We start from the raw sequence: 26,160 nt of genomic DNA on the forward strand, positions 1-26,160 counted from the left end.
GGTAAGGCACAATCGCTCCCTCGTCCTGCTTATCTAGTCCCTTGTCCAGCTGGTAGGAGGAGTGTTCCTGGCTTCTGTCTCCTCTGAGGACGGCACTTGCGGCGTCTGGCTGCATACTCCCCATCTCCCGGCCCATGGCAAGCCCAGGGGCTTGACAGGCGGCCCCCTCTACCAGGGCCCCTCCTGGAAGGCAAACAGAGACAGGTGAGCATGCGACAATTCGATTGGTCCCTTCCGTGGCCCCTCCCCCGGTTTTCCAGGGTGCTGGCGATGGAAGGCCCACACCAATCGCGGAGCATGGACGTCTTCCTTTTGCACCCACGACGCCTCCGACAGAGGGTACCCTTTCCATCTCACCAAGTAGTGGACTCGTCCACGACGGCTCTGGGAGTCCAGAATTTCTTGTATCTCGAACTGGTCGCCGGAAACTGGGCCTGGTGGTTGGGCCGCCAGTCCCCTGGGGGGACTCGTTACTGGCTTCAGCAGACTCCCATGAAATACAGGGTGCACCTTTCTGAAGACCTGAGGCAGCCGTAACCGTACGGTTACCAGGTTTATCACCTGAAGCACCTTGAAGGGACCTACGTACTTGGGACCCAGCTTCTTACAAGGCATCCTCGAACGTAGGTACTTGGTGGAGAGGTATACCCAATCACCCACCTGAAAGGGCCTGTGCTCAGCCCTTCTTTTATCGGCTTGTGCCTTTGTGGCCGCCCCCGCATTGGCCAATGCTTCCTTAACCTTAGCCCACAGACCTTCCACTCGTGCCATCCAATTCTGGGGTGTACACGGCAAGGGGACCCCCTGGGGCCACTCGGATCAGAACAAAATCCACCCCATGCACCACCCAAAAAGGAGTGAATCCTGTGCTGTTATGCACAGTGTTGTTGTAGGTCACTTCGGCGAATGGGAGCAGGTCTACCCAGTCTGTTTGTTGGTATGACACGTAACAGTGTAGGTAGCGCTCTACCATGGCATTCGCTCACTCGGCTGTTCCGTTGGTGCTGGGATGGTATGCTGAGTTGAGGCCCTGGGATGATCCTATGTATATAACAAAATCCCTCCAGAACTGTGCGGTAAACTGCACCCCCCGATCTGATATAATACGCCAAGGAACACCATAGGCCCGGTAGATATGGTCAATAAATAACCTGACCAAATGCCAAGCAGATGGTAGCCCCTTACAAGGAACAAAATGGGCCTGTTTGGAAAACAGGTCGATTACGGTCCAAATAACCGTGTATCCTCGGTTCTCTGGTAAATCTACAATGAAATCCATGGCTATATCCTCCCAGGGACAGGTTGGATCTGCTACTGTCTGTAATAAACCCAAAGGCTTTCCAGTACGGGGTTTGGTCATAGCCCAGACATGGCAACTTCTCACATAGGCCTCTACGTCCACTTTAATCCGGGGCCACCAGAATTGACGCCGTACGAGATGTAATGTTTTTAGGAAGCCGAAATGGCTCGCCTGTTTGGCGTCGTGGCACTGCTTGAGAAACAAGTGCCTCAGTAACTCTGGTACGTACAGTTTATTGCCTTTCCATGCTAAACCGTCCCTTTGTGTCAAGATGCTGGGATGGTCCTTCAACCAGGGATCGTTCTTAACGGCCATTAGTAGCTGGTGGGTCAAGTCACCCGTCAACTCGCGTGGAACCGCTCAAGCGACCCCCTGTTGGTAAGGCGGCATAATCACCTGTACAACCTCCTCCCACCTGCTGTGGTATTGGGGCATGCGAGACAACGCATCGGCCAGGAAGTTCCTCCCTCCCAGCATATACTTCAGAGTGAACTGAAACCTGCGGAAGTATTGGGCCCACCGGACGTGCTTAGGTGATAGGCGTCTCGGCATTTGCAAAACCTCAAGGTTCTTGTGGTCAGTCCACATCTCAAATGGCATGGTCGCCTTCTCCAGTAGATGCCTCCACGTTGAAAGAGCCCATCGCACCGCAAAGGCCTCCTTCTCCCAAATCGCCCATGCCCTCTCAGCAGCTGAAAATTTCCGCAACGTGTGTGCACATGGCTGCAGCATGCCTTGGCTGTTTTTTTGCAACAACATAGCCCCCACAGCTACGTCACTGGCGTCAGCCTGGACTACAAAAAGACTTTCAGGATCAGGGTGGAGTAGGACCAGTTCCTTGGCAAACAGGGCTTTCAGGTCCTCGAATGCTTTCTGACAGGCCATCGTCCACTCCAGCGGTTGTCCGGGCCGTAGCTTACTCGCAGTGTGCTTCGTACGTAACAAGTTAGTTAGGGGAAGGACTACCGCAGCAAACGATGGAATAAATTGCCGGTAAAAATTGGCGAAGCCCTTGGTCCGGTCCCTCAATACATCCATGGTGTCTTGGCCAGGAGCGGTGGAATAGCTCCATTCATCCTCATCTTCCCCCGTCAGCCACCCTCCCACCAGTCCATCAAAGACACCCCAGGTCCTGGCGTTGTCACCTGTCCAAGCTCCACATTGGCCAATGCAGGGCTGGGCCACCATTCCCCAGACACTGCAGCAACCCCAGGGCCCAGGGTCTCACCTGTAGGGCCTGCAGGTCATGGTTCCATTGCCTTAGGCCTGACTACTGGCTGCACCTCCCAGGCCTCAAACTCAGGCCCTGTTACTCCAGCCGGATCGGCCTCAACTGTCCCAGTAGGAACCTCCTGTTTACCCTCTGCCATCGTAGTCACAGTCCACAGCAACAGGCAAGAAGAAGGGAACAGGAAAATAAAGGGATCAGAGACATCTTTTTCAGGTATCTTGTGTTGTGTTGCCTTGCTTGTAAGTATGTTTGCGGTATCCAGCATAATAAATGGGAATTTGTATTCTTTTTTTGTTAATTTTCAGGAGGTTCTTGGTTATAAAATAGATTATCACATGTCTCTTTACATTGTGGCTGTCCTGGAATACATCTCTGCTGACATCTTAAAATTGGCTGGCAATTATGTTTTCAATATACGACATTTTGAGATTTCCCAACAGGACATTAAAGTATCCATGTGTGCTGATAAGGTGAGGTTCTATGGATATCCCAAATTTATATAAATACTTCAGCTCAATTATATAATTGTTGGGTATTGTTCTTGCCTGATGGCTATTTCATCTTGCCATAAATAGTATATTTGTTATAGAGGAGCTTTAAATTACGTTTCTGTGTCAATAACATCTCCTCGAAGAAATTATGACACGTTTCTCAAGAAATTGTATTATTAACATTAGTCAATAAAATATTGAATTCGATAGTTTTTCAAAAAGGCCATAACTTCATATTGGATTATAAAATATTTGCTCATCTGTTAAATATCTCTTCTCTATTTAGGTGTTAATGGATATGTTTGATCAGGATGACATTGGTTTGGTTTCCTTATGTGAGGAAGAACCTTCTTCTTCTGGTGAACTTAATTACTATGATCTTGTCAGGACTGAAATTGCAGATGAAAGACAGTATCTGCGGGAGCTGAATTTGATCATAAAAGTATTTCGAGAAGCTTTTCTATCTAACAAAAAGTTGTTTGTGCCCAATGTAAGTTGGTCTTTGCCAAATTAGCCCTTTGTTCTGATACAATGTGTGTTTTGAAATAAATTTAATTATGGTAAAACTCTTGAAATCTTATTTTAATAAGCAATAGGTAACTAAATATCTGCCTCACTGCATGTTAATTTTCTAGTTTCTCTTTTTAAAAAGTGTTATTTTTCAAAAATGCAAATTCTTTCTTTATGGAATCAAAATGAATTACCTTATTCTGATGCAGCAGTTGAAATAAATAATAAATAAAGCATAAAATTGCAGTTGAAATTTTGCCATATACTATTATTGATATACACAATACATGGAGAAGTTCATCTTGGTGAATGGTTTCCATTCAAAAGAGCAGAATTTCTTATGTAAAATGTCACTTTTTCCATAAATTTTTATTTAAAGAACAATAGATGAGGCAAACATTTTATAACAGATAAGAAATTTGTGTAGAAAAAGAGACTATAAAATAATTCATCAGTCTTAAACAGTGTTTAGATTTGACTTATCAACATTCAGATACCTGTACTTCAACTCCCAGAATTCTCCAGCCAGAATGCTGGGTAGGGAATTCTGGGAGTTAAAATTCAGACATCTTAATGTTGCTAACATTGAGAAACACTGGTCTAAAATAATACAAAAATCTTCCTTAATCTTTTGGTTTAATTTAACTTATTCCATCAATTTTTAATCAAATAGCAAAACATTTAAAACATAAATATAAAAAGATACACATTCAGAATGGATTTTCTTTTCCTCAGGATATTGACATGATATTCAGCAACATCACAGATATCCATGAGTTGACAGTGAAGCTCTTGGGATTAATTGAAGACACAGTTGAAATGACTGATGAAAGTAGTCCTCATCCCCTGGTTGGCAGTTGTTTTGAAGATCTAGCAGAAGTGAGTTAGCAATGCTATTCCCTTTATTATTCAGTGGGGTATGACTAATTCAGATTTTTCGGTGGGTTTAAGAATGAATTTCTTCTGCTATGAAGGATTACTGTGTTTCCCTCTCTACCTACAAATATATAATGAGCCTATTAAAGTGCAGGCATTTAATACATTTATGTTATTATAAAAAAAAAAAAATAATTGGGAATACAGACTTGAAGAATATACATGGTAGGCAAACCTAAAAAGTCTTTTTCTTTTAAAGCCTACTTATTCATTATGAGTTCTTCCAGTGTTTTTCTAAATTTAAAAAGCTGAACTTAATGATACAATATCTTAAATTGGAAAAGTACCAGTTCAAGTATCATGTTCTCTCAGCTTATTAGCAATTAAAGATTGTCAAAGTTATATTTTAACAATTGGTAAATTACTGTAATTGTTTCTTTTGTCACACATGATGACAAAATATTCTTGCAGAAAACAATGATGAAATGGCTTGTATTCTTCTGAAGTACTAGTTTGTTGCAGAATAGATCATACAGTATGTGGCCTTAGCTTCTTTTTCTTTAATTTATTAGAAGATACTAAGAATTTGCCTTTCTTCTTCAAAAGTCTTTGCTGAGATAATCATTTTCTTAAAAATATGATATATAGAGCAGTTCTTTGGAAAGCTTGCTGATATTTCCTGAGATATTTTCATGCTTAATTAAACCCAAGATCAATTAAACATAAGTATTATCTTTAAGAACAACCAGATGTTGATAAAATTGGGTATAACTTAGTTTTAGAATAATATTAAACCATGGTTTGTTTATAGAAGTGTTGCATTGCCCTTCTTTCTTCCCTTTAACACATGAATTAATTTCTTCATTTCCTAGTTTTCAGTAACTGGAATTTTCTGTTATTTAATGGCTTGTTTCTAAAAACAATTCGATGAATTTTCCAACTGTGATTTGTCAATTCACACCTAATGGAGAAACAGGAACTAAATAGGAAAACTGTTGGACTATGCAGTTGTTGCACATCAAGTATATCACTTGATAATCGTTTTGATTTCTAAACTATAGCATGTTGTTATGATGAACTGATATGTATGCTAGGTTTTGGAAATTATCACTGGATTCATTCTCAGATGAAATATTTCTAGTTATCTGTGTTCTATATACTATACTTATAGTTGTATATTGTTTAAATGCACTTGGATAAAGCTATCCTTCCTATATATTGATCCAATACCTGTATTGGATGATGTTTAGGTGATTTAAAAATCCTTTTTTTAAAAAAAAATTATTGAAAAATTAGTGACATCTAATTTGAATGGCATTTCATTATCCAAGTTGGATAGATGATATTCCATTTAATATGTAAAAGTAAAACTATTAAAATTTCTCTTATACAATTAGTAGTTTCTCTAAATCACATATTTCACAATGCTTATTCTATTTTTCTAGGAACAAGCCTTTGACCCATATGAAACCTTGTCGCAGGAAATCCTTTCACCACAATATCAAGAACATTTTAATAATGTAATGGCTAAACCTGCTGTGGCCTTACACTTCCAGGTATATATACAGATTTGAAAGTTCTAATATAAAAGTAAAGCAAAATGTCTCTATCTCATATGTCAGCAATCTTGATAGAATGATTTAAATTGTAGAATTCAGATATTGTTGAATTCCAACCCTTAGCATTTCCCACCTGTACTGATACAAATTGTAAATTTGCAATGTTGGGAGGTCATCTTGATCAATCACTCTTAGGGAGAGTAACAATAGCATTAAATTGCCTCCATATGTATACAGTCTGCCTGACAGCAGACTTCATAAAAAGTTTTATAACCTTTCCCAGCCTTGTGAGCATCAGCAATTGCTTTTCAGATATTCTCAGAAATCTCCTTTATTCAAGCCTTGACACGCTTACACATACCTGCTTTGTAAGGATCAGATTTGATAGTGAATTTCAAGAATTCTGTTCTTTAAGATAGGACTGCCCATACTCACACCTGATTATTATTCTGTTGATTGAAACATCTGGTTCTAATTTCCCTTTCAAATAAACTCATAATCTAAAGGTTCATATACTTTTGCCACACACACATATGTAGCTTTGGATCATTTTCCTCAATAAATAATAAACAAGTATAATATTTATGATGCATTAATTTAATTTGGTCCTCTTTTAGAATAAAACTAGTGTTGAAAACATATGTTTTAAGTAATATTTATATAAAAATATTGAACATTCAAAAGGATTAACAAACTTTTAAGCACCACCATTTACACAGACATAAAACAAAAAATTAGCCATTTAATTTTCCACCACTTGTTTTCTGGATTCGAGTTCTCCTGTCTAATGAAGACTTATAAGAAATTTTGAAAGCTTGCAATTAATAATTTTCATTGATCTAATAAAAATACTATTCTTTTTCTTTCTTCAGTTGAAGATTGCCCATATTGCCATGTAGCTGCTTTGGCTATGGGTATAGATTATACCTATGATTTATAAAGACAAGTTCATGTCTTCAATGGGCTATATCAGTGGTGGCGAACCTATGGTACGCGTGCCAGAGGCGGCACTCAGACCCCTCTCTGTGGGCATGCGGGCCATGCCCCAGAGATGGCAACCGTTCCTCTTCAACCAGCCACACGCTAACTTGTCGAGGTCCCACGTGGCCAGATGCATCCCAGCATGGCTGGTTTCCTTCCTCCTGTCCCATCCCTCCTGTCCTCGCATGCTCTCCTTTTCTCGGACACGAGCCACTGCATCGCCTCCTCAGCTGTCTGCTGGCCATCCAGCTCAGAGGCGGCTTCTCTGAACTGCTGACGGTAGGCTGCGGAGCCCCAGAGTGTGCCGGTCAAGGGGCCAGCAGGCTGTGGCTCCTGATGGACACTGTTGGCCCCCATGCACTCGCTGGCCTCTGTGTGCATGGACCAATGGTGTCAGGTAGCAGCTGCCCTAGCCCCTGCCTCACCTTGCCCTGCAACAATGGCTGCCTTGCCTTGCCTCACCTCACTTCACAGGACAAGCCTCCGGCCCACCGCCCCACCTTCCAGAGACCCCGTGGATCTCCCCCAACCCTTCCAGCCCCCACAGGCGTCCCCACGAGCAACATTGAGGGGACCACGCCCACCTTGGCCACACCTACCCAGTCTGCCATGACCACCACAACCATGCCCACCCAGTGGGCCACACCCACCTGGCACCTGGCGATAAGTGGGTTTTGGGTTGCAGTTTGGGTACTCGGTCTCTAAAAGGTTCACCATTACTGGGCTATATGGTTCTCTCAAATGTGGTATTTGACAGGCAAAAATTTGCTGTCCATAACCTACATTGATTCTTTAATTAAGATCACAGTGATTTCATTAAAGTCTTTACAGTTTAATTATATATCTGTTACTGAACTAAGTTCTTTCCTCAAACAATGAGTATTCCATAGAATCTCTAGAGCAGTGCTCCCAAACCGTTGCAGCATTCACACAAAGAATGGAAGCTTTTGGGGTGCCTTTTATGTGAGTGGAGCTACATATGCGTACCGGCCCACCTCTTGCGCAGCCCAGTTCTGAATAGGCCAGAGCTTGGTAATGGGCTGCAGCCCGGGGGGGTGAGGATCCCTGCTCTAGAGAAAGTCTAGAGATGATGATATGTGGGTAATCTATGGTTTAAAAGATTTACTTTGCTGAAATGTACATAAAACCTTCCTCTCATCCTACTAGATGCAATAAAATTATCCTAAAGGCTTTTATTGTTAGGATGGCCTATAGGGAGGATGTCTGTCTGTCTGTCTATTTATCTTTTTCACAAAACATGTATGTCATCCTCTCGCTTCTAGGCAGCTCACAGTATAATTTTGAATGTCTTCTGTCTCTTTCATCATTTGTTCTTCCTATGACAATCATTGAAACCAGATTTACTTTTTTCCTTCAGTCAATTGCTGATGGCTTTAAAGAAGCAGTACAATATGTCCTACCGCGTCTCATGTTAGTTCCAGTTTATCACTGTCTGCACTATTTTGAATTACTACAGGTGAGATATGCTGTTTAAAATAAATTACAAGTAAATTCCATATACAGGTTGAATGCAAATATGCTAAATCTGGATTAAATAAAAATCTTGCATCTGTTTCATACACCAAATTTGGTCATTTAAATGTGAACTATTTACTATTATTGTTGTCTTGTATAATTTTTCATTTTAACCTGACTAGTGTTTGTACTGGAGTTTAAAAAATAAAGTGTGGATTTACTGTATCTGACATCAAGTTATAGATACGCTAAAAAGACAATGATGTTTTATTAGCATGAGTTAATATACCCAGATAATAGATGAGCCATTCCCAGCTTAGTGCTTTCCAAATCTATTGTCCTATAGATTGTATTAGTTAAAGACTGAAACCTCTTGGAAGCACCAGATTTAGATGTGTTGAAGGCTCATTAGACTATCCTGTGTACAGGCCCCGCTAGGGAAAAAAAAAACACAACTTGCAGAAAAACAATAAGGTAAACATTTCAAACACTTTGAACAGTTATCCGTTTTGTGTAACAGCTAAGAGATATTCTTCCATTAATCAAAATATAGATATACACAACTTGCATAATGTTAAGTGTAAATACATTTAAGGCAATCAACCATGGGTAGTTAAGCAATTGATGGTCCATTGATAGTCATTTGACAATATTGAAGGAAGTAGAAGACTTTTATATTGCGTGGGTCGGGAAAGGGTTGCGAAGATATTTATAGACCCCTCACATCCTGGACATAAATTGTTTCCTCTCCCTTCAGGACAGTGTTACATTGCATGCCAAAACAACTAATCAGAGGGACAGTTATTTATCATATAGTATGGCCATGGTATTATCACTTATCTTTCTTATTTTCTTCTTTACTCCCCCCTCTTATTGGTATTGCGATGATGATGATGATGATTCTGTTACTTTGCATGTACACTGAGAGCTATTGTACCAGAGACAACTTCCTTGTGTGTCTCATCACACTTGGCCAATAAAGTATTCTATTCTAACTACCAGTTGTTTCTTAGTTGCTTGAATTTTTACAAAAGATGTTGTCTAAATGATCTAGGAGCATGAAACTTCATGATATTTCCATATTTCAAGATTTATGAAATAGTTTCAAGATTGAAATGTTCCCAAAAAGTTTATATCAATTTCTTTTGTGCTGAAAACATTTGAAGTGAAACATTTTGTACATCCTTATTTTTCATTATTGTAGCTACCTTAAAATTTTATTTCCCTTTCAGTAATTGAAAATGAACTTGTAATGTGTGCAGAAGAAAAGTACCAACATTTGATTATTTAACCTTAAAGAATGCTCTTTATTACTGCAGCTCAAAATTTAAATATAGAATTAGAAAAACTCATCATATGTCCTTTGTCAGATGTCCTGCTCTGATATCCAATCATGGTGCTTTTTAATTTATGCTTATCCATGAAAACATAGCAAAAAGTGACTTGCAACTCTGTTTGGTAATGTATTCTGACTGCTATTTCAATTAAGTTTACTAATCTGCTTTAAGAATGCTTTTAGAAAATTTTTTAAAAGGTGTAAGTATTAACAGGATAAGTTATTTATATGTGCAACTGCCTGAAATAAACATGGTCTTTTATCTTTGAACTAATCATTTTTGTTTATTTGAATTGCTAAAATATTGTTTTGTGAAGTGTGCAGGGAGATGTATTCTTAGATTGTATACAATTTGTATTTTGGTTACTCAAATATCTATAAATTCTTCTCTCCTAAACTCTCCATAAAATTAAAATATTTGTTCTTTTCAGCAACTTCAAGAATGCAGTGAAGATGAAGAAGACTGTGAATGTTTAAAACAAGCCATCACAGCTCTCCTGAATCTCCAATGTAGTATGGAACGTATTTATAACAAACATTCACCTAGACGTCGGCCTGGGTAAGAAAATTAGTCATGGCATTGTTCTATCTGCGGTTTAAAGTCTTTGGGAACATTAGTAAATATGTTGACATTTGAAGAGAAAGGCAGATAATGTCAAAGGAATTAATGCTGTGAGTCAGCACCCTGACACTTTCTTTTCCTTCTTTTAAGGCCTTTTTACACATTTTGTTTTAAAAGTAAGCAAATATGTTTTGCACAAACTATAGCTGGTAACTGTCAAGTTTAATCTGATAAACTATGCTTTTAGGGAGCCTGTATCTTGGTTCTACAACCGCCACGTAAGAAGCAAGCATCTGGCCATAAAAAAAATGAATGAGATCCAGAAAAACATTGATGGTTGGGAAGGCAAAGATATAGGTCAGTGCTGTAATGAATTTATAATGGAAGGCACACTGGCAAGAGTAGGAGCCAAGCATGAACGACATGTATTTCTCTTTGATGGTTTAATGATCAGCTGCAAAGCCAACCATGGGCAGTCACGACTTCCAGGTTATAGCAACGCAGAATACCGACTCAAAGAAAAGATTATTATGAGGAAAGTCCATATAGTTGATAAAGATGACACTTGTGAATACAAAAATGCCTTTGAGCTAGTCCCTAAGGATGAGAACAGCTTTATCTTTGCTGCCAAGTCTGCTGAAGAGAAGAACAACTGGATGGCAGCACTGATTTCCCTCCAGTATCGTAGCACCCTGGACCGAATGTTGGATGCCGTACTATTGCAAGAAGAGAATGAGCAGCCCCTGCGACTCCCCAGTCCAAGCATCTATCGTTTTGCAGTGGAAGACTCTGAGGAGAACATGGTTTTTGAGGACAATCTTCAGAGCAGGAATGGGATTCCAATCATCAAAGGTGGAACAGTGGTGAAACTCATTGAAAGACTAACTTATCACATGTATGCAGGTATCTGGATTTCCAATATAATGTTTTCACATTAATGACTTATGGAAGTTATGAGTTATGAAATATTTAATTTGGAATTGTGCTTGCCTTTCTAGATCCTAATTTTGTACGTACTTTCCTTACTACATATCGCTCCTTTTGTAAGCCGCAAGAGCTCCTAAGTTTGTTGATAGAAAGGTAAATAAAAATCTTCCTAATTCCTTTGTGATTAATTTTGATCTCATATTAACAATTTAAACATTGCTATATTGGTAAGCTCTTGCAATAATTTAAATGTTTGGTAATTTATTTTTGAGCAATCTATTTTAATGGCATTTCCTAATTCCTTTTTTCCAGAATTCATTACATACTTAATTACGTAAAGCTTTTAGAAAGGTTTATGTGGTTTGGCATATAAACCTGAAACAGTTTGGACTCAGTTAAAAATAGGTCATAAAGAAAGTTTGCTGGACAAAGATTGTTTTCCTTATAAAATAAATAATAAAGCATTGCATTAATGTTTGGATAATTTGTGGTATACTACTAGTAGTTATTTAAGTCCTGATGGAACAGCTGGAGCAAATATTACAAGCATCACATAGTATATGTTTTAAAAATGTGACAACAGTTTGCATAGTGTTTTGCCCAAGCAGAATACAAGTTTCGTATTTGATACTAGTGTAAGGATGAAAATGGACTTTCAGAAACAGTAACAATTCAGAATTACACTATTGCATACAATCCATTGGAAAGATAAGATAGAAATATTGACCTGTAACCTAAATTTTGATTTTCTCAGAATCCTTTAGATTATTTGTTTGGTTTGCAAACTTCCTGACTATGAAAAAAAAGACTGGAAAACTGGTCAAAAGAAACTGAAATAATTTGAACTTTAGTAATTGTGTTTTATGACAAAACTGTTATGTGAGAGAAATGATTGAATTGCCAACATTCAAGCTCAATCCAGTGACAAAGAAATTACTCTTTTATAATTGGCAGCTGCATTCCATTTGTACATTACGCTGCTGATTAGGCTTCCATTAAAATAGAAAAATCACTAGTGGCCAAAAATGGCATATCCATTATGAATCTTACAGTTGAATCCTATTGCTGATGTACAAGGTCGGATCGAAATCAAAATAATTGAAGACAATTTGAGCTCTTTGAAAAGAGATAGAAATATTTTATTTGATATTGCTGCTTATACAGAAATATTAAAATGAATTGGATTAATAAATATATAGATCCTCAACAATGTAAAAGAATTAATATTTAAAAAGAGAAGATCAAACTTTTCTTAAGTATTCTTAATTTTTAAGCCTGATGACTAAGATCTTGATGTCAAATGCTGGATGCCAGGGTGTTATAGTTCTATTAGTTGCATTTTATATATCTCTTTTGTTATATTGATTAGAACACTATAAACCACAGAGAGTCTTAACTGAATAAATATATCAAAACTAAATGAAGAAATTATTCTGCTTATCCCTTGTTCCAGTTATCATCAAGAATGTGTTTCCAAATCTTTCTTCTTTCTTTGTATTCTGGATTTGCTGTTAACTGTGTTCCAACTTCTTCATCTTTGTTAGATTTGAAATCCCTGAACCTGAACCAACTGAAGCCGATAGGCTGGCAATAGAGAAAGGAGAACAACCAATTAGTGCAGACCTTAAACGTTTTCGCAAGGAATATGTCCAGCCAGTACAGCTCAGGTTTGAGCTTTTATCTCCTTCATGTTTTTTTATTGTATTATTAAGTGGGGGAACACCGAGGTGGTCACTTCACATGAGAAATACAAAGTTTTCCATGGGGAAAATTTTATTATTGGCTAGAAACATGCTAGCGTGAGAAAAGGTTATGAAATTTAAAGAGATAATTGATAATTTGTATTTATATTCCATGATTATTTGTATGAACTTGTTCTTATTTCTTCTTCTTCTTCTTTCTCTTTGTATATTTGTGAAATAATATGGTAAACTATAATTAATATGTAATATATTATTATTTTAAAGTGATTATAATTAATTAATGTTAAGCATTGCTAAGTAGTGAAATGAATGAGATTTATTGACTAATTTGTTATTTATGTGATTATATGGAAAGTTGTTTAATAATAGAGTAATTATTAAGATTTAATATGTAAACCCAGACTGGTAGACTTGCTGAAGCGATGTTATTTTGTGGGATTAATCCCACATTTGTGTTATCCGTTTTCCCTGGTCTAACCTTTTTGTATGTTTCCGTCAGCTTACCCTTTTTGACCCTATCCCCTTATTACCTTTATAAAACTCAATAAAATATTTATATATATATAAAAAAGAAACACAAAGTTTTCTTTGCTTGAAAAGAAGTTCTTTATATGAAAATGAGAGAGTCTGAAAGCTTATCTAGGAGTTTATATTCTAGCTTTTTTAAAACATAATTTTTATTGGTAAGATTCAAATTAAAAATAAAAAAGATATAAAGCTTGTGAATACAATTTAAACAATTCAGATTATATATGAGAGCCAATTTGGTATTGTGGTTAAGACTATAAACTGTGAGATTGTGAATTCTAGTCTTGCCTTAAGCACAGAGCCAGTTTACAAAGCTGTAAAATATTTAAAGGTGAAATATCTAAAAAGAGTCACTTATTTTGAGAGACGGGCAGCTATATAAATTTCAAAAATAAATATCTGGCGTCAGCTAGTACTAGAACATTTATGAAGACATAGGGAGAAAAGAACTGTACCACGAATAGTATACCACAGTGATATTATTTTCATTTATTTTGTCAAAGATCCGGTTGTAGTCTTAAGTTATCCCTGTGCCTAAGCATGTCTCAAAATGGATTTATTCTGGGAAGTTTGCAATGTTGCATTTTTATAGTTCCAGCAATTCCAACTATGATTTGTTATCATAGTAAGCCCCATCCTTTTTTTTTTCAATTGAGGAAACTGTTTCAGATGCCATCTCATTTAACTATATCTATTTTATTATCAGTTAGCAACTCTCAGCTTCAGTTTGTGAAAATTAAAAATAGTAGAATTTTTTTCTCTTTTCTCTCTTTTCCCCCCTTAAGGGTATTGAATGTGTTTCGGCACTGGGTAGAACATCATTTTTATGACTTTGAGAGAGACCAAGAGTTACTCGATAGACTGGAGACATTTATTTCCACTGTAAGAGGTATATAATTTTGGTTGATAATTTTCTTTAAATGTGAGCACTCAGCATTATTTCATGGTTATTTCCTAAATTCCAGTTATTTAGCTTTTTACATATCCTGAGTGTTCTGATGATCTGTCCTTATTCATGGATCAGAAGACAATGGTAGTTTCAGTTATTATGAGACAATGTTATTATATCAATTTCCTTTTTCTGTTTACAAAAAAAGCATTACATTATTACATAACTATTCTGAACGCTTCAGCTTTAATGCCTTGCTTCTTCCATTAAAAATTAAGTACGAGTATCGTAATATCATGCATTTTTAGGAAACCTGTATTCATTATTACATGAAATGAGAAGAACCATGCTTAAATCATTCATGCTTTCATATAGATAAATGTAAAATCATACATGCCATTTTTATGTAGAATACTGCAGTTCTGACATGTGAATGTCTGCTGAAAGATTGTTTTGCCTGCCATTCCAAATTACAGACATTTGTTAATGATGATGGTTGAGAAGACAGACAAAAAACAGAATGAAATGTGCATAATGTAGACTTAATAATAATAATAATAATAAATACAAGATAACAAAATACAAAGACCTACAAATAGAAATAGAAAGACTGTGGCAAAAGCAAGCAAGGGTAGTACCAATAGTAATAGGCTCCTTGGGAGCAATCCCAAAACAACTGGAGCACCACTTGAACACCATTGGCATTGACAAATTCGCTATTAGTCAATTGCAAAAGGCGGCCTTACTAGGAACTGCTTCCATCCTGCGACGATATCTGTAATACCATCAAACATCCACATCTGCCTATCCCAGGTCCTGGGTAAGGACTCGATAGGTAGACAAAATGCCAAATCCAGTCTGAACATCTGGCTGACTGTGCGATGATCAACAACAACAACAACAACAACAACAACAACAATAATAATAATAATAATAATAATAATAATAAAAAGTTGGAAGGAACCTTGGAGGTCATCAAGTCCAACCCCCTGCTCAGGCAGGTAACCCAATACCATTTCGGACAAATGGCTGTTCAGTTTCTTCTTAAAAACTTCCATGTTGGAGCATTCACTGCTTCTGGAGGCAGGTTGTTCCACTGGTTAATTGTTCTAACTGTCAGGAAGTTTCTCCTTAGTTCTAGGTTGCTTCTCTCTTTGCTTAGTTTCCATCTGTTGCTTTGGAGAATAACTTGACTCCCTCTTTGTGGCAGCCCCTGAGATATTGGACTGCTATCATGTCCCCCCTTGTCCTTCTCTTCATTAAACTAGACGTACCAATTCCAGCAACCTTTCCCATATTTTTTTAGCCTCCAGTCTCTTAGTTATACTAAGTAAGGCATAGGAGGTTTCTTTCAATAGTCTACAATTGGAAGAATGCTGCTTTTTCTTAGTGCAAATTTAAGTTCAGTGGTGGTGATTCTGATTTCTTCTAATGCCTTTGGGTATTAGTCTGCATATTTCATTGCCCACTATAATGCTAAATTAGAAGACCAGCCTTGAAGGTTTTCCTTAATTTTGCAATGTAAATGCTATTGGCCTGGTTGTAAAAATCATACACATTCTGCTAAATCGTATGAAAACGGTTTATCATTACTTTAGAATGGGAAGAACCTAATAATTTATCTCAAATGTCTCCTTTTACACTGCATTTTTCAGTGCATAAAATACATTTTAAGAAGTGCATACTATATATTTGCTAAACAATTTATTATCTCAGATTTGATTTATAAAATATTTTCCCCAAATGTGATGTTAATTGTTAATGTAGGTAGTCCTCGACTTACATCTACAATTTATGTTGCTAAGTGAGACATTTATTAAGTGAGTTTTGTCCATTTTTAGGACCTTTCTTCACACAGTTGTTAAATAAATCATTGCAGTTATTAAATTAGTGACACAGTTTTTAAGTGAATCTTGCTTCTCCATTGATTATGCTTGTCAGAAGGTGGCAAAAATTGATAACGTGACCCCGGAACACTCAACCATCATAAATATGAATCAGTTGCCAAGCATCTGAATTTTGTTCATGTGACCATGCGGATGCTGCAATGGTGGTAAGTGTGAAAAATGGTCGTACGTTTTTTCAGGGCTGTTGTAATTTTGAACAGTCATAAATGAACTGTTGTAAGTCCAGGACTACCTGTAATGAAAGTTGTTCTGTTGCACACTTGCTGCATGAAATAGCAGTGAATTTGTGCTGTGTATCTCTGATATTGAAAGCCTTCATCAATCTACCAGCAATGTCTGATGTGTTTTCCAGGTAAATCCATGAAGAAGTGGGTGGAATCCATTGCAAAGATTATCAGGAGGAAAAAACAAGCTCATGCAAATGGCATAAGCCATAATATAACATTTGAGAGCCCTCCCCCTCCAATTGAGTGGCATATCAGCCGTCAGTTTGAGACGTTTGACCTCATGACATTGCATCCCATAGAGATTGCTCGGCAGCTAACTCTCCTGGAATCTGATCTCTACAGGTGGACAACTATTTTGTTGGGTTGACAACTCCTTCCATTGCATAAATTAAATAGTAAAATGTTCTTTTGTTAATCAAATTCATTGTGCAGAGTTAATTTGAAACGTATAGTACACTATGTTTGATATTTATAATACTATAAGTACTCTTCAGGAATAAGCTAATGTAACATACTGGTTGAAGTATGTCAGCAATAAATAGTAAATCCTGAAGTAAACAGAATAATGTAAAGTTTTTGGTGGTAGAGCATAGATTTTGTATCTGCCAAGTTTGATTGTTGGATCATTTCTGTTAAAAGGATTTTAGATAGAAGCTTTGAAAAGAAATTCTGTCTGAAATGTTAGTTCTGTCCATTGGAGTAGTTCATAAAGGGTATCCTGACTACAGCTCCCATTATGCCTTTCATTGACTCATGTGATTGGGTCGATGGGAGTTTCAGTCCATCACATCTTGAGTATAAGATTGGAGAAGGCTAAGACTGATAATCCTGGATCAAAGAGAGCAGTGTTTTGATTCATCTTAAGGCAGGTTATATGTGAAATTGCTCCCATAGGTCACTAACTCAGAAGTTGTATCTGTGGTCCATTTCCTTCAAAGTAATGTGAAGAAAGATACTGAAGTGACTTTCATAAGTAAGAGTACTAAGTACTGAGACAATAGACTTAACTTAATTCAACTTTAATTTAATTCATCCAAAGTATAATAGTGCTAAATATATTTATAACTGAGCACTTAAATAATACATAGCTATTTCTAAAAGAAAGTAAAAAAATAATTTATGTTCCTGTGGACCCTACTCATGTTTACTATTTTCTTCTTTGAATAATATAAAAGTCAAACAAGTAGGGTAGCTACATTTATTGTCGTTAAAAAAAAGACCACTTGGAATGACAGTTGTGTGCCATCATATACGGTTGTCCTTAGGATTTTCTTTGGAAGAATTACTTAGCAAGTAAAAAGGGAACAGCCCATAGTATCTACACAGATTATTACACTACAATTTCACTAAATGAAATGCCTGGAGCTCCTTCTGAATCTTCTGTATATCATACTCTTCCAACTGTGCACATCTGCACCTTCCTACACACACAGTCATTTTGTTTTTTTCTGTATCAGGGCTGTCCAGCCTTCAGAACTTGTTGGGAGTGTGTGGACAAAAGAAGATAAAGAAATCAATTCCCCAAATCTACTGAAAATGATTCGGCATACAACAAATCTTACACTTTGGTTTGAAAAGTGAGTAAAATCACTTATATCAAGATACACAATTTTTATCAGCTCAAGAGCCAGAAATTTGCACAGAATGGTGTGACATAGAGGAGGAACTATGTTTGTCGGGTTGAAAGGGAATGCCCATTAAATTCACCAACTGTAAAACATGCAAAAAAAGGGGGAGCAATTTTGTTGTATCACCCACTCCATTGGAGTCTTAGGGCCACACAATAGTTATTGGCTGATTGTATTTTTTGTGCCTGGTGTAGCTGCTAAGGATGGGCCAGATTGTAGTGGAAATCTAAAGAAATTTGAAGAAAGAAAATAGTTCTTTCAGACATAGATAATAAATGAATATGTGATGGTATTATTCATATAGTACATCTGGATTAATGCAAAATGAGAGTAAGACAATAGTTTTAAAGTAGCATCCAACAAACCTCTACTGTTTTTTTCTCCTTTTTCTAAATTAGGTGTATAGTAGAAATGGAAAACTTTGAAGAGCGAGTGGCTGTATTAAGCAGGATTATAGAAATTTTGCAGGTTTTCCAGGACTTAAATAATTTCAATGGAGTTCTTGAAATAGTCAGTGCAATGAATTCTGTCTCCGTGTACAGACTAGACCACACGTTTGAAGTAAGTCTTGGTGGCTGACCAATAATCAAAGTGTGACCAATGATACAGTTGTTTTATACTAATGGCAGATCAGTTCAGTACAAATGTGAATAACATGGTGAGAGTTATTTCCCAAACTAAGATTTCTGATAATCTGTGTTTGTACACTTAATTTAGAATTTGCAGGATAGATACCAAAGTAGAACACCAAAAAAGACACCAGGTCTTTAATAAAGCTTATAAAACATTTATTAAGAAATAGCCCATAAATATTTACAATGTCAGCAGATTATGACCCCCATCAGCCAGATGAACCCTAACTGTGTCTCACAAGGAAGTTGGGAAAGGGGGCAAATCTTACAGTCCTTTTTTCCCCTCCCCCATCCTGTAGAATCCTTACCTTAGTTTTGGGTAAATTAGCAAGGAAAAATCAATGTCTGTATTTACATTCATTGGAGAGGAAGAGATTACAAGAGACTAAGCAAATACACAATCTGGAATATACTTTGAAAGTATGGGTATTAGCACCAGCATGCTTGACGTGCCCCTGGCTAGGCCATTTAGGAATACAAAAGGAAGCCTTTGGGATCAAATGATTAGGATCATGCCCATTTCAGAAAGCAGTGCAAGCTGGTTCTGGGTGCTAATTAGCAATAGCACTTATATACCTCCTCACAATGCTTTACACCCCTCACTAAGTAGTTTACAGAGTCAGCATATTGCCCCCAACAATCTGGGTCCTCTTTTTACTGACCTTGGAAGGATGGAAGGCTGAGTCAAGCTTGAGCCGCTCAGAATCGAACTCCTGGAATGAGCAGTGAGTTAGCCTGCAGTACTGCATTCTAACAACTGCATACACACACACACACCAGTTCTTAACTAATCAAGGCTGCAGAGCTGAGGTAACTTGCAGATAGCACCTTTGCCTGCACACAAAGAAAAGCAGTTCAGGAAGAGACAGTTCATCCAAGCAATATCCCGTCTGCAAGGGGGGAAATTCTGGGAAGGAGGGAAAGGAATAAGAAAATAGGAAAAGTACAAGCTATGCACAAGATACTAGATAAAATAACGCTTTCTTTTTTTGTCAACTTTGCATCCTGCCTTTTGTATAGGAGTTCAAAGCATATATCACATCACAATATAGTATAATAAATCATGATGAGATTTTGGGGGGGGAATTAAATAAGGTTTCCAATCTGTGATAATGTAAAGTAAATTCTAGCTCAATATTCATTGCTCCATTTTATTCTGGGTTTACCAATTATTGAATTATTTTGCATTATACTCAATGAAAAGTTTTTACTATTTTATTCTACAGCCATTTATTTCTGTCCTTAGAACATGTATTTTAATAACAAAAAAAGAGAATATATAGCAACCAAGATGATTCTGTGTAAGGCAATTGGACAGCAAAGAAAAGTATTAGCTGAGAAATGATATAGAACAGAGAGATGTTGTGAAGATTTCACAATTTCTGGTCAGCATTGAATATTACACAGATCAATCCTACAATATCAAAATGTGGATTTTTTTTCTATCCAATATCAGGCACTGCAAGAAAGAAAAAAGAAAATTTTAGATGAAGCAGTAGAATTAAGTCAAGATCACTTTAAAAAATACCTTGCTAAACTCAAATCAATCAATCCACCATGTGTGCCTTTCTTTGGTAAGTTACACAACAGAGACGGAAAAAATGGCTGTTTCTTATATTCCTGTTAATCCATAAATAGTTAAGGAAATTATGACATTCTTTCTAGGGTGTTTTGCAGTATCCTTTGAGAGAGTGCTTTTCTGCTGCATAATTTTATTTCCTTGATTATGAAAACCGAAAGGTATTTCGATTTGAGATGATTGCTGAAATGCCGTTAGAGCAGTGGTTCTCAACGTTTGTGTGACGGCGACCCCGTCACACAAACGTGCCGTGCATGCGCGGCGGTGCCCCCATGCGCGGCGCGCATGCGTGGCGGCGCCCCCTGAGGGGGAAAAATGGCGGATCGCCTTGTTTGGTGACCTCCAAGAAATGGTCGATCGACCCCAAATGGGGTCACGACTCATAGGTTGAGAACCTCTGCGTTAGAGTATGGTTCCAAAGAAGTACTGTGCTAACTAAATTTATTTAGTATACCATCAAATACTGCCTATTTTTTGTACATTTCAGCCCACTTTGGGGGAGGGGATCTAAGGTCATAACATATTACTGGAAGGCATACTAGAAATTAGTAAGCTTATTACTTAATGGTCCAAAATGGTTTAGTGGTGTGGCTTCTTTGAGGTTTCACTGAGTTTTGTCAGGAAATTGAGTCATTCTTAAGTTATGGTTATTCCACAGAAGCTGGTCATTTTTTCATTTGCTGCTATTTGGAGTTGGACAGCAAAACTTTCACTTCCCTCTCATCTTTCAGACGTGTATCAAAAATTCTCTCAGGCTTGGGAGAAGTGTGTAGGGTCTACAGGGGAGAAAGGAAATCTTGGTGTCTGTTTTACTGATGAACAGGCATGAACACAACTGTTTGTCTCACTGAAAAATGTACTATAAAATATGTTCATAGCATGTTATTTTACATTCTTACTTGATAGGTGTTGCATGTGACTTATGAGGAATCTTGCCCCTTATTTATGATTGATTTTGATAATTTATTACACAGTGCAACAACCCATAAAAGTAGGTTGAGTTATTACCTGGATGCAGAAAAATAAAAAAAAAATACTTCCCTAAAATGTCCTCATTAAGTTCTCATAATCTGAAACGTCAATTGCTTCTGCTAGACGTTCTAAAGCTCAAAAGGTAATGCAATACTTCACGAGTAGTTATCATTTAAGGCTAATTTTTCTGAAGGAAGCATTTCTGTTATGGTCATAAACAAAAAAGAAAGAATGGATGTGAAGAAGCTAATAGCCTTTTGCCCTTTCCCTCTATTTAGGGATATACTTAACAAATATTCTAAAGACAGAAGAAGGGAATCCTGACTTCCTAAAAAGACAAGGGAAAGGACTGATCAACTTCAGTAAAAGGAGGAAGGTGGCTGAAATCACAGGAGAAATCCAACAGTATCAGAACCAGCCTTACTGTTTACGTGTTGAACCAGACATCCGGGTAATTGGACAGCACTGCAGAGAGAGTTCCCTCTGGATCTGATAAGATGACAAATAGTGTTTTGGTACTTTGCTGATAACTAAGCCATCAGTGTAATGCAGGTGCAAAAAAAGACAAATGTTATCCTGAGCTGCAATAATGGGCAGATCACTGGAAATTTTCCATCCTGTTCTGCCAGGTCACACTCAATTCTAAGCACCACATTTCATTACAGACAGCAACAAATGGGAGCAAATCCAGAGGAGGGCTACCAGGAAATCAAGTTTTGTGAGGAACCATTAAATTATCTGGATATGTTGAGCCCTCAGAAAATAAACTGTACAGAGATATATGATAGCCCCTTCAAAATATCTGAAAGGTTGTCACACGGAAGCAGAATAGACATATTTTCTATTGTCTAAAAGGCAGTACTAAAACCAATGTGTTAAAAGTATGAGGAAGTGGGATCAGGCTAGATTTCATAAGAAATTTCCTGATGATAAGAGCTACCTGCCAATGGAATAAGCTGCCAATTAAAGAAGTGGATTGTCCTTGCTAGAGGTCTTCAAAGGAGATCGAAGAATAATTTTTCAGAGAGTTTAAGTGGAGAGTTGTAGACCTTTCTAAAGTCAATTATGTGATTGTACATTAGTGTTTTCTACAACGTTAGGATTAGATTTAGCAGTAAATCACTTAAAACAGGGGTGTCAAACTGCCGGCCCATGGGCCGGACATGTCACGACAAAACCGCGCCCAACCCATTGCCGGCAATGGGGAAAAAGCTCTGATATGTCGCACGACATCACGTGACATTGCAAGTTTGACATGTCTGACTTAAAGTGTCCAGATTCTTAGATTTTCTTGATGAAAATAATAGCTTGTGAAAATAGGTGGGAGTACACTGCAGCCACCATTTAACTGAACTAGCCATTCATATTCTGGACAGGATTTTTGCTTTCAGTTTAATATGTATGGAAGTACAAGTACTCCTTGAATTACAACCATTTAACAGTAATTCAAAATTGTGATGGTTTCAGAAAAAGTGATTTAGAACCTGTCATCACATGACTGTTGCGCTATCCCTGTGGTCACGTGATCACAGTTCAGGCATTTGGCCGCCTGCTTGTCTTTATGACAGATTGCATAATCCTGCAGTCCTGTGATTGTGACTTGCGACCTTCCCAGCTGGTTTTTGATAAAGTAAATTGGAGAAGCTGGGTTTGCTTAATGGCCTTATGATTCGCTTAATGACCACAATAAAAACGGGTCTTGTCATGTATATTCGCTTAATGAATACATTAGTGACCAAAATTCAGATCCCAATTTTGGTTGTAAGTTGAGGATTTCCTGTAGAGTCATTTGTTATATACACTGTGCACACATGCAGTCCAATCCATAAATAATGCCAAGATTGCTCAGGCTATCTGAGGAAGAAAAATATGATACAGTGTTGACTGATTGAGAGCCTGGGAACAAATGGGATTCCTAAAATCTTACTGGAGGCGGGGGGTTGCATATGCTGACACTGACTTCTTGTTATGATACTTTTTTGTTTTTTCAGAGATTCTTTGAAAATTTGAACCCCATGGGAAATTACCCGGAAAAAGAATTCACAGACTATTTATTCAACAAATCTCAAGAGATTGAGCCCCGAAATTGCAAGCAGCCCTCTAGATATGTAAGTATTCAAAGAGTGTTCAGCTAGTCCTCAGTTAATGACAGTAATTGGGACTGGAATTTCGGCTACTAAGTGATGCAGATGTGATGCATAACATCACATGACTGCATCATTTAACAACAGCAATCCCAGCACTCTCCATTGCCATCATTAAGCAATGATCAAGGGTCACTGAGCCCTAGGTAGCTCACTAGCAGGATGGCAGTCAGGCAGGCAGGCAGGGCAAGGTGTGTTATAGGCAGGGATGGCTACTACCTGGAGGGGAAATGGCCCACGAGGCACATCATGAACACAACAGGGCCAAGAATGGCTAATGCCAGGCAGGTGAGGGTGCACAAATGGCCCACAAGTGTGGCGGGGCTGGGCAGGGCGGGGCTGTTGCTGGGTAAGCAACTTACTGGAGCGACTTGCAACCCTCCCTGCTGGCTTTCCCATTGACTTTGCTTGTGGGATGGTTGCAAATAATAAGCATGTGACTACAGGGTACTGTTATGAGCTGGTTGCCAAGTGCCTAGATTGCAATCACTTGACTGTGGAGATACTCTGAGGGCTGGAACTTTTGAGAACATCATGAATTTCTTTTAGCGCCATCATAACTTCAAACAGTCACTGAACAACTGGAAGATAAGTGAAGACTACCTGTATAGCAGTCCACTTAATAGTGTATATATTTGATTTGTAGAAAAAATAATGGTGTGCGCTGAGAGATGTGTGCCGTTTGCAGAGATACTGCTCTTTTCTCAAACCTGGCAAGGTTTCTATGAAAAAGTGTAATAATCTCAATGTACTAACACCACAACATTACTTTGTAGTGTTAAATGGCACTTTTTGGTGGAGTGTTCTGAATTATTCCACATAATTAATATTTACATTAATCTAAGCCCTCAAAAGATGTTTTGTTTCGTTTCCAATGGAGAATTCTATTTCAAAGCAAAATAAAGATTTTGCTTCCTTCTGTATCAGAGGAGGTATCAAAGGCATGCAATCAGTTGTAGCTTGAAGGGAGTTATTGTTGAAATTAGTATTTCATTCTAAAAGATGGCTTAGGAAGGAAAACAAATTCTTAGTTTAGCATGATTAGTCTTTTTTGCACTGATTTATTTCCTTGTATTTCTAAACATAAAACAAAATAGCTCAAAGGAACAAAATAGGATAAAACTGGGATTTTTTTTCTCCCTCTTTTAGCCTAGGAAAACAAGCTACTCTCTAAAATCTCCCGGAATTAGGCCAAATGCTGGCAGGCACAGCTCCACATCTGGCACATTGAGAGGCCATCCAACTCCTCTTGAAAAGGAACCATATAAGATTAGTTTTAGTAGAATCACTGAAACTGAACAGGAGTCTGCAGTATCGGCACCAACCTCACCAAACATACCATCCACTCCTCCAGTGTCTGCCTCATCAGAAGTCAGTGTATTCATAGACATTGATCTCAATAGCTCCTATGGTAAGTATTCTGAATGACCTTACATTTTTAAATTACAATAATAAAACAAAACTAGATTTATTTCTGATATTTGCAGGTTTACTGCTCCTATCATATTATGATAAGTCTGGCTTAGAGGATGAGAGGTGGATGGGAATACTGAAAGATTCTAGTCACTGAGTTAATGTATTCTGAATGCAGCATTTTTGTCTTTTAACTTTTGAGATCTAAAACAAGCTGTATTTCTTTTTATGCCATTTATAACTGAACTCAAGTGTTAATGGCACAACGGAGATCAATGATTTAACCCCAAATCTTTATGCTCACCATTTCTTTTCTATTCCTTAACTTTTTATTAGACCCATGCAAAACATTTAAACAAAGAGCCGCCTTTGAATCATTAAAGCCAGTCCATGTTTTGCAAAGCTCATATGCTGTTTCAGCAGTTCCCATCTGTCATGAATGAGCCTGCAGAGCTCTTTGTGTCTCTTTCTTCACATGAATGTATTTTAAATTCTAAACAATATTTTGGCAAGGAAAAATTCTTGATTGTGTCCTTTCTGCCTTTTCTTCACAGGTAGCAACAACAGCATATTTGCTCCTGTCCTTTTGCCACAGGCAAGTAAGTACTCTGGTTGTTCCTTAGAGTTCCATTGTCTCTTTGTATATGTACGCAAAAGAGCAGCAAGAGTCACTCTAACCCTAAAGTTGTATGATCTTTGGCCCTATCTAAAGCGGATAAGGGGAATAACCAGTGATCCAGTTAATATTTTGAGGAGGTGATTTTTCAGATTCTTCTAGGGAGGTTGGGGCTTTGGGAGCAGTTTTGAGGGAAAATATGAGCACCTTAAAGCTTGGTGAGACTTCAGAAAATGCCAAACCTCCTAAAAAATTAGAGCAATTTCTTCCTGTTTTTTGAGGATTACTGTGCATAATGATTTATTGATAACATTTATATTTGGCCAGTTTGGTGTAGTGGTTAAGGTGCTGGCCTTGAAATGAGGAGACTGAGTTCTAGGCCTCCCTCCATAAAAGCCAGCTGGATGACTGTGAACCAGTTACTCACTCTCAGCCCAATTCACCTCATAGGATTGTTGTGGGGAAAAGAGGAGGCAGGATTATTAGGTATGTTCACTGTGTTGAATTGATGTGTGTGTGTGTGTGTGTGTGTGTGTGTGTGTGTGTGTGTGTGTGTGTGATAATAATGATAATAATATGGCCACCAAACTCAAACAATATGACTCCAGATAGTGTTTAAAGTCATTAAGCAGAAATATAAATCAGCACTAAAACAAAACAACGAAATGGCTAT

General features: G+C 37.7%; 1 protein-coding gene across 2 annotated transcripts in view; it reads left to right on the top strand.

The window, feature by feature from the left end:
- The window catches only part of SOS2 (SOS Ras/Rho guanine nucleotide exchange factor 2), a 38,161-nt gene that overhangs the window by 7,695 nt on the left and 4,306 nt on the right, over positions 1 to 26,160 (top strand). For both annotated transcript variants that reach the window (XM_039329470.1, XM_039329469.1), the window contains exons 4-21: positions 2,837 to 3,001; positions 3,309 to 3,512; positions 4,268 to 4,411; positions 5,854 to 5,964; positions 8,327 to 8,425; positions 10,192 to 10,319; positions 10,570 to 11,225; positions 11,321 to 11,402; positions 12,794 to 12,916; positions 14,266 to 14,369; positions 16,629 to 16,845; positions 17,961 to 18,080; positions 18,530 to 18,692; positions 20,220 to 20,337; positions 21,593 to 21,765; positions 23,306 to 23,422; positions 24,608 to 24,869; positions 25,426 to 25,470. In XM_039329470.1, the coding sequence (XP_039185404.1) occupies positions 2,837 to 3,001; positions 3,309 to 3,512; positions 4,268 to 4,411; positions 5,854 to 5,964; positions 8,327 to 8,425; positions 10,192 to 10,319; positions 10,570 to 11,225; positions 11,321 to 11,402; positions 12,794 to 12,916; positions 14,266 to 14,369; positions 16,629 to 16,845; positions 17,961 to 18,080; positions 18,530 to 18,692; positions 20,220 to 20,337; positions 21,593 to 21,765; positions 23,306 to 23,422; positions 24,608 to 24,869; positions 25,426 to 25,470 (3,031 nt within the window). The remainder of the gene's footprint in view (positions 1 to 2,836; positions 3,002 to 3,308; positions 3,513 to 4,267; positions 4,412 to 5,853; positions 5,965 to 8,326; positions 8,426 to 10,191; positions 10,320 to 10,569; positions 11,226 to 11,320; positions 11,403 to 12,793; positions 12,917 to 14,265; positions 14,370 to 16,628; positions 16,846 to 17,960; positions 18,081 to 18,529; positions 18,693 to 20,219; positions 20,338 to 21,592; positions 21,766 to 23,305; positions 23,423 to 24,607; positions 24,870 to 25,425; positions 25,471 to 26,160) is intronic.

The sequence above is a fragment of the Crotalus tigris genome, unplaced genomic scaffold (genome assembly GCF_016545835.1).
Source record: "Crotalus tigris isolate CLP2741 ecotype Arizona unplaced genomic scaffold, ASM1654583v1 scf7180000024398.1132909, whole genome shotgun sequence".
Taxonomy (NCBI): Eukaryota; Metazoa; Chordata; class Lepidosauria; order Squamata; family Viperidae; genus Crotalus; species Crotalus tigris.